Source organism: Sus scrofa, chromosome 4 (genome assembly GCF_000003025.6).
Source record: "Sus scrofa isolate TJ Tabasco breed Duroc chromosome 4, Sscrofa11.1, whole genome shotgun sequence".
In the NCBI taxonomy this organism is placed as follows: domain Eukaryota; kingdom Metazoa; phylum Chordata; class Mammalia; order Artiodactyla; family Suidae; genus Sus; species Sus scrofa.
The window spans coordinates 44735565-44745000 of record NC_010446.5 but is presented as its reverse complement, the minus strand read 5'-3'; the positions used below and the strand labels follow the sequence as shown (position 1 = coordinate 44745000).

Below are 9436 nucleotides of genomic sequence, written 5' to 3'. Positions count from 1 at the left end.
AGAGGAGGAGGAAGAGGAATCAGAGATAGAGCTCAGAGTTAGGGATTTTTTGTATTTGTTTTCACTCAGGGTGCCCTGAATTAAAAGTAATGAGACGTACTGTACTAATCCTTATTTTACACACTAGTGTTAAGAATAACAGTGCTGTTTCACATACATCACAGCTTCTAGAGATAAAAGACGTGTGGGTATGACATACCTCATTTTTGGGATTACTTAACCCTTCGTAGCCTAGAACATATAATAGCTCTGTAAGAAAGGACTGTCCAGTGTCACAAGCAGACTAGAAAGCAGAGTGAGGTCAAAGGATTCTGGGAGCACCATGATAAAATATAACCCATTCAGAGCCTGGTTATGTGCTTTCATTGGACTTTAAGCAGGTGTGCTGGCAGATGGACTTCCAACATGCAGATAGATGTATTTATTTGCTCATCAGAAGTTTCTAAACTAAAAAGCCATGTAAAAAAGTAACACCACCCGAACAAAATTAAAGTCAACTTGTATATGAAAATACTGGGGAAAATGTAAAAAATGTTGGGCTTACAGAGATTTAGGATTCTCTCTATGCAGATACTTAAAAGCCATTTAAAACTGTATCCAAAGGATATATTTTTAAATAATAATAAAAAACCCAAACCTAATGGACCATTTTATATTTTTAAATAAATGCCTGGTGTGTGTAAGTATGTGAAGAAGTGTCTTCCCAGCCTTGAAAACTTTGGTTGTCTACACAGCCTGCAGCACTGCTGACTTTCGCTAAAGCACACAACCACATTCTGGGCTACTGTTTTCAAAACTAACAAGTAGTTCTGGTCTGGACCCTGGACGACGAAGGGTTAATGGATTCACACTATACCTTGCTGAACATGTTTAACCTGCTGATCATTTTGGAAAGTAGTACTGGTGCTTTTCAAAATTCCGATTTTGGTCCATCAGATCAGTCTTTGGCTGACTTCCCTTTTTGTAAGAATACTGTATAACCTGGCATTCAGCAGTGTTAAAGCTGTCAGTCTACACATCAGCATTTGGAGCTCTAATGATTTATCTTTTTTTTTTTTTTTTGTAAAATTAGAAATACTTAAACAACCTTACAGCAATATGCATGCACTGTCTTTTATTTTTAAAGTAGGATATCTTATTTTATTTTTTTAAAAAGTCCCTAATAATGATTTTTCAACAAAAAAAAAAAAGAAAAAGGAAAAAAGAAAAATTCCACTACTACTCAATGCTACAGCTAAACTTGGTGAAATGGCTCTAGCATATTTAAAAAGTTTGCTCAAAAAAAAAAAACACCAAAAAACAAAAAAAACAAAAACAAAAACAAAAAAAGCATGCCTAGGGAGTCATTGTGACAGTGCAAAATACATTTATGTACATCCCTCTTACAAAAACACCAATGTTAGCATTCCGTGAAGCATGCTGGTTTTCAGGAAAAAAAAAAAAAAAAAAAAAAAAAAAAAAAAAAAAAAAAAAAGTCCTATAAGAGAGTGAAATAGCAGCTCCGAAAGATAGCCTTTTTCTTTTCTTTTCTTGAGGACAACCAAAAAAAGTCTTTTTTTTTTTCTTTTTTTTTTTTTTTTGAACTACTAGAGAAATACCACTAATACATACAGATATAAAAGCAGCATAGAAAGATACAGGTTTCTCACCAACTAGGAATAAAGAGACTAAATGTGGGCACGTGGTCAAACTACAACGCATCTTCACAGTCGTCCAGCACATTTACAAGAAAAACACCATTGGGAAACCTCACAGGACAGAAGTGTTTTAACACCAAGAGAACTACTAGTTTTTAATTAAAAATCCAAACAGGGTGGGGCTGAAAAAATTTAGAAAGGGGCTGGAGCTGGAGCCACCATTTTTTTAAAATTATTTTTCAATATAAAATGAATGAGCTGGAATAGACCCAATGTCTTGCTCTGTGGAACCTTGCAAAAGTGAAGAAACGTTGAGGGTTGTTTAGGGCAGCCGGCTGGTGTCAAAGCTGCCAGGATGCTAATAACTGCAGGCTGAGTCTCTTACTTCTGTGTGTGTGTGTGTGTGTGTGTGTGTGTGTGTGTTTGTGTGTGTGTGTATACATATACACACACACGTATATATATAAAGGAGCCTTTTGTGTTATGGCATTTTTTTTTTCTTGCTGCTGTATTCACACATCCCACTGCAAATCATCTTTCATTTTTCGTTCTGTTGACCTGGATATTATTATTTCTTTTCAGAAACAGGAAAAAAACCAAACATCTGTGTCTCCTTCCAATATGCTACACATCTGCGCGTTTTGTAGCGGGTCTTCAAAGTTCAGTTAGCAACCCACGGACGCCATTCATCTTCTTGTTAAAACGTCTACCGCTGTAGCCAATGCTCATGCCCTTGAGGGTTTTCCTTTTTTTTTTTTTTTTTTTTTTCCATTATTGTATATAAAGAACATTGTGACTTTTAATATTAGCATTTTTGCTTTCAACAGCAATTAGCAATCTCTTGGTTTGCTGTTTGGTAAAGCATCGGTTAATGAGGTCATCTAGTTTAAAATCCCAGCTACTGGAAAATAACAGGGAGGAGGTCAAATCTATCATTTCATGTTATATTCTCTGCTCTTTTCAGTTCTCTAAGGAAAAGATATCTTTGTTATCCACAATAAGTCATTACGACCCGTTACTGGCCCTCTGTTTTACTACCGCCTCAAGATACAGTCAGGTTCTCTCTTGCTGAAATACTGAAATAGGATAGTTCATCTATAAACAAACAAACAAAAAAACAACTTTGAGCATCTGAGGATGAGGAACTGGTTTCGTGTTGGTTGTGGTGTCTTTCCTCCGACAGTTCTGGGTGCACGCCTAGCGAGGGGTTGTCTCTATGGTGGAAGGGGTTCCCGGGGTGGTTGACCTCGGGGTGGCTGCTGGTGGTGTGTCCATTGGGCTCCCGGCCCCACTGTTGGGTGTGACGGAGGAGCTGACAGCAGGCGTGTCCCCCTGCTGCTGGGCTTGCAGGGTCTGTCCACAGATGTGGTGGTGCTTCTCCCAGTCTTTGTGCTGGCAAAACGAGCCACAGTATCGGGCTGTGTTACAGCCGCTGCAGGTTTCACTTGCTTTACGGCCACAATTCCAGCAACTCTAAAGAGGGTGGAAGAAAGTGAAATCCCAAATTATTACATCAATCAGACTAAAGTCTAAGGAAATAAAACAAGGCAGCTCTGCTCCCCTTATTTTTGTCTTTTTTTCTTCTTAAAGCCGCACCCACAGCATATGGTTGCTAGGCTAGGGATTGAAGTAGAGCTGGCCTATGCCACAGTCACAGCGATGACAGATCTGAGCCGGGTCTGCAACCTACACCACAGCTCACAATAACGCCGGATCCTTAATCCATTGAGCGAGGCCAAGGATCAAATCTGAGTCCTCATGGATACTAGTCAGATTTGTCTCCACTGAGCCACAATGGGAACTCCAGCTCCCCTTACTTTTAAGAACTATCAGAATGAAAAATCTAGGTATGTATGCAAACTCACTAAACACACTGAAGATATAGGTTTTGGTGTGATGACTGCCCAGACTTTTCTGCCAACAACGATTATGACATCTAAACAAACTAGTTGAGACTCTTTTTCATTTTTATTATAAAATCTCTTCTCTTTAAGTTTGTCTATATTCACATCTAAATTCTCTGTTCAGGAGTTCCCATCACAGCTCAGGGGAAACAAATCTGACTAGGAACCATGAGGTTGCCAGTTCGATCTCTGGCCTTGCTCAGTGGGTTAAGGATCTGGGATTGCCATGATCTGTGGTGTAGGTGCGCAGACACAGCTTGGATCCCACATTGCTGTGGCTGTGGCGTAGGTTGGCAGCTGTGGCTTCAGTTCGACCTTAGCCTGGGATCCTCCATATGCCGTGAGTGTGGCCCTAAAAAATACAAATAAATAAATAAAATAAAATAAATAAATTCTCTGTACACCCATACTAATAATTGCTCTGTCTAAATCGCCTCCTTTCTAATACCAATACCACTGTAGAAAGACACAAAGATACCACTTCTGTAACCAAGCAGGACCCTGTGAGGCCTTCCCAGAGTAGACTCCCTCACTCTTGTCCTCCACCTGCCTCCATAGAAAAACTTTAGTCAAAGAACCAATTTAATCAGAGAAGTAAGAAAATACAGAACAACAACAAAAAAAGAAAATAGTAATAATAATTTAGCCATTCAACAAAGGACCTTCAGTTCTTCTTCAAAGACTACTCTGATACTATTCTGAGCCATGTCCTTGGAGCTGTTTTGCAGGTGCTAAAGCCCCCACTGGGTGGAAGATGTCAACTGTATGCTGCTCAAAAGCACATAAACCCCAGACCAGCTGGACCCAGAAGGCTGATAACGCTGACTCCCAATTACCGCACCACGCCAATTGGGAAAATGTCCACGAGCTGATCACCTGCTTCCCTAACATCCTAAGATTCCTCACCAGCCCCTCCAAAAGGGGGCGTAGTCCTTGAGGCACTAGACTGATGTGTTCCCCTCTTTGCCTGGCAATTAAAACTACTTTTTCCTGTTTCCTCCAACTCTGTCTTTATATTTCTATTTGGCATTGGTGTACAGAAGCAGCCAATATATTTCGGCAACAGTGTTGGCAGAAGTTTCTTCCTTCTAGACACTATAGAATCACAAAGGAACTATGAGGATGCTCTGTTAGATTCAAAGCAACAGAATGGACTAGAGAAAGGATTTTATTGCCTGCTCCACCACAGACCAGAAAGAGTGAGGCATGCATTTAGTTCTTCCCAATTCAGTGTACCTGACAACCAAATGGTAGGGCAGTCTCAAAACAATCTCTTTGCTTCAGCTCCCTGGAGACTGGATGTTGGGTTTATTTTTTTCTGATATAGTCTAAGCACCCATAACGGTACCTGATATGTATAGTAGGTGCTCAATAAATACCTGTGAAATGAATGAATCAGATCGTCTGATTTGGTTTAAAAGACCAGAAATACTAAAACTGGGTAAATAAAAATTCTACCTGCATACAATGCTTTTCAGGTGACGGAATTCCTCTGAAGAGCATCTGCACCTCAGCAACTCTGAGTAGTCATCAAAGTAGAGGACACTAAAAACTAGAGTTTTAGGAACACTAGAAAGCCTACTGGCAGTCTCTGCTAGTGCTTTGCAAGAGGTGAGAAAAGCAGAAATAAGGTTGCCTCTCAGTTTCAAACTGGGAGATAAACACACCATGAAATCTCAGCACAGACATACAAGAGAGGAAGAGGACCTGCATGGGACAAATCCTGGGAAGGGAACGAGCGACAGGGAGGAGACAGAAGGAGGGGGAACCTCTGGAAGCCATTTAAAATGTTTGTGGTTCCTTTGGGAAGACCATCCTCATTGTGAAATGCTATATCAAGTGCTTCGTACCATTAATCCTTTTATCTTCCTTGGTTTTGATTATTTTCTTACGAAACAAACTTCTGACTGTAATTTGGTAATTCCAACCAGCTGAGGGTTTGTGATTGAGTCACAATTTAAAAATATTTTTTAAAGCCCTGATATATATGGATATTAAAAATCTCCCTGCTGTGCTCCCTGCAATTATTCTGCTTTCAGCATGTTGGCTGTATGGCATAAAATGGGCTCATAATCCTACTGAAAATACCCCACTGGGCTTTTCATCCCACCACCCTGGTCTATGTGGCTTTACCACTCTGCAAAATATGCAAAAGGACTTTCTAGCAGTCATCTTGATTTTACTAACAAATAAAGGGACTTCTAGAGCCTTTCAAGTGCTGGAAGCCTTAGAAACTCAAATATGGTTTAAAGTTTTAGAAAAAGCTCAGCTCTATGTTCGTATTCCCTTACTATTTAGAAATCACAGCTCAATGAAGGGGTAAAAAAATAAAACTTTAGGCTCTCAAACTCTGGCTAATGGGAGGTGTTTTAAGTGGACATAATTGAAGAAATCTAGGAATTCCTGTGGTGGCTCAGCAGGTTAAGAACCCGACATAGTCTCTGTGAAGATGGGGGTGTGATCCCTGGCCTTGCTCAGTGGGTTAAGGATCCATTCTTGCTGCAAGCTGTGGTGTAGGTCACAGATGCAGCTCAGATCTGGCATTGCTATAGCTATGGCTCAGGCTGGCTGCTGCAGCTCCAATTTGATGCCTAACCCATAAACTTCCATATGCCACAGAGGAGGCCATAAAAAGAAAAAAATAGAAATCTAAAAGTCTAATTTATAGATTGTCATAAATTAAAATGGAATTAAAATTAATAGTATCAGGACAAAGTAATTTTTTCTCCTTCAGTTTTAATTTAACCAGGAAAATATCTCAAAAAATATGTATCACTCATCAGAGGCTTCATTACCATAACTAGAAGCCTTTCTTCCTGAAAATTAATTCAATCTTATTGCATGGACAATGTGCCCACAAAGATGTGAACAAACATTGTGGCCCAGGCTCTAGAGCAGTGGGGTAAGACACTCAGTATGCAGGGAAGTTTATTTCCTTGAGCTTTAGACATTTAGAACAATGCCAGCTGGATCCTGTAACAAACTCAGAAATAAGTGAAATTCCTAAATTACATCAAAAAATCCCAATTAGAGAACAGAGACCCAGATCCAAAACAATATTTTTAGGAAATTAAACATCTAATCTGAGTCAAGTGGCTTCTTTAGGAAATACCCTAGTGTGAGTCCTATCCGTTTTCTGGCAGAGGCACATCTTGGCAGACACAAGGCGGTAACTGCCCAGTACTTACTGGCTCCTTCAGACTGAAATCAGATGTAGGCAACCTTCTCAATTTAAGCTGATTAAACACACAGACTAAACCAGGTAATTACAAATGCATGTGTTGGGGAGTGGAATGAGGAGACAGAATGGGGACCTCTTTTTTTTGTAAAGTGTTTTCAAAGATGGGAACAATTTTACAAATAAAAAAGTGGAATTATGCCAAATATAGAAACAGATGTTTTGGATCATGAAGCTGCTGGGAATTAAGCCTTTCTGCCTAGCATCTCTGGATTCTAACCCAGGATTTAAAGGCTCTGGGGCTAGTTTTACCTCTAGTCCCATTCCAAAGTTCTTCAATCCCATTCATTTACCACCCACCACTGAGACAAAACCCACCTGTGACTTTAAGAAGATGCAACAATGAGAAAGCAATTCAAATAAGCTGGTGGGAAAAACCTTCATATTTTTATTGCTCTCACCATCATACTGCCACGAATATGTAGGGAACTTTAGTGCAAGTGTTGAACGGACAGAAAACTCCAAAGTGCACATTCCTTTTCAAAAGTTCATTAGCAAACAAAGCAATTTGTATTAATTTTTCTTGGGTGGCTCTACAGACTTTCCTATTAACTAATCCATATCTGCTGCAAGACTGAGGCCTGATCAGTGGCACCTGGCCTCTCAACTGTCACTTTCTGGAAACTGTGGGATGTGCAGAATCTTACTTGTACTCTAACTTGAATCATTTTAAGTTTCTAAGCTTTCTGCCATTAACAAATTGTGTATACTATCCAGGGGTGTATGTGTAAAGGCAGGGATAAAGGTGGTCATTGGTTTAAGTTAATATAGCTGCTTGTTTCATTCATTTTTCAAAAAACTGAGTTTCCTTTTCAGTCTTGAATGATGCTGGTGACTGAATTACCACAATTGTATAGAAAGTTTGAGAATATTATTTCATAGCAAATTTCATTCCCAAAGCTAATGGCTCTTTATAGTTTTCCTTTATTTTCAGCATAACGAATATTTTTCTCCCTTAGCTGCAAAGTGGGAATCAGCTGCTGACCAAAGTTAGGCTATGATGCAGATGATGAACAGGAGGCAGAACACAACCCTCCCTTTTGTTAATGTACTAATATTACATATGGAAACAGAAATGATGAGTTGAAGCTCTTGGTGCCAAAGCTACATGTCAGATTATTGATACTTTATTTTATAGCAGCATTTCTTTTCCTCCCTAAGAAAAAAATTATTTCCTTCATCTTTTTTTTTTTAATATATATATACAAAGAGAATTGGTTCTTACAGTTGGAAGTTCTTTTTACAAGAAGCAAAACATTTTCACCTAAAAAGTTTCTCCGGGTCTTACACACTATAATCTCCGGGAAAACCCTTGCACACAAATGATGCTCAATCAAAGTAGAATGATTGTAATTAAAATTCCCTTAAGGTAAATAACTTTTAAAGTACATGACTTACCTAAAGTCACCCAGATATGAAGTAAGTTACATACGCAAGGTTTAAAAACCAAATATTTTTTTCCAAAATGCCACACCCTCTCTATTTCATATCTTTCATATAGACTTTTGGCAGAAATAAGGTTAGAAGGGCACTTCAATACTGAAAGTAGACAGAGGTTGGAACACCAAAGATATCACTGTGTGTAATGGAAATGACTTCCAATTGTGAGTGGCTTTCTCACTTTTTCTTTTCTTTTTTTTCTTTTTTTTTTTCTTTTTTGGTCTTTTTGCCTTTTCTAGAGCTGCTCCCACAGCATATGGAGGTTCAACAGGCTAGGGGTCTAATCAGAGTTGTAGGGCCTACACCAGAGCCATAGCAATGCGGGATCCAACCTGCGTCTGCGACCTACACCACAGCTCATGGCAACGCCGGATCCTTAACCCATTGACCAAGGCCAGGGATCGAACCTGCATCCTCATGGTTCCTAGTCAGATTTGTTAATCACTGTGCCACGATGGGAACTCCTCACTTTTTCACTTTCAACTATATCACTTAATGGCTTTAAAAACACAGGCAAGTTAATCTCTTAGAATGACAGTACCTATAAAGTAGGAATCATAACTACAGGATTATTCAGGATTATGCCACCATTAACTACACCGCTCTGATGTTCACTGGGTCTGGAATAAATGGCAGGAACTAACAACATGTCCTCCTTTTGGCACTAGCTGAAAGCAAGTGAGATTACACACAATCTCTGCACAGTACAACTCTGTAATTAGAGAGCCTGTGGCCCTCTGCCTCCCTTCCACAGACACGGATAGCCACACAAAGAGAACATTAGCTTCTCCTGATATTAGTGGCCAATTACTTGTTCTCCTTACTTGCTGCCCTCAGACCTTCTGAAGACTCACCACTGCTGACTACTTTCCCATTCCTTCTTTTTAAAAAATTTCCCTTGTTGAAATTTCCTCTTTGTTTTCAAGATACTAAAATTCTGTTTCTTATATACAACCTCTTCCTCTTCTATTTTTTCATTTCCCTCTAAATATCTGGCAAGGAGGGAAGCTGGCATAAAGAAAGAGATGAATGGATTAAGAAGATGTAGTACATATATACAATGGAATACTACTCAACCATAAAAAAGAACAAAGTAACATTATTTGCAGCAACACGGATGGAACTAAAGATTCTCATACTAACTGAAGTAAGTCAGAAAAGAGAAATACCATATGATATCACTTATATGTGGAATCTAAAATACGGCACAGATAATC

The 9436-nt window shown here is 39.2% G+C and overlaps 1 protein-coding gene across 1 annotated transcript in view; it reads right to left on the bottom strand.

Moving 5' to 3' along the window:
• Positions 1-9436, bottom strand: part of RUNX1T1 (RUNX1 translocation partner 1) — a 145663-nt gene that overhangs the window by 954 nt on the left and 135273 nt on the right. The window contains 1 exon segment of the mRNA XM_021089123.1: positions 1-3110. This exon segment is cut by the window's left edge and continues 954 nt beyond it. Coding sequence (XP_020944782.1) covers positions 2835-3110 — 276 coding nt within the window. The 3' untranslated portion in view covers positions 1-2834.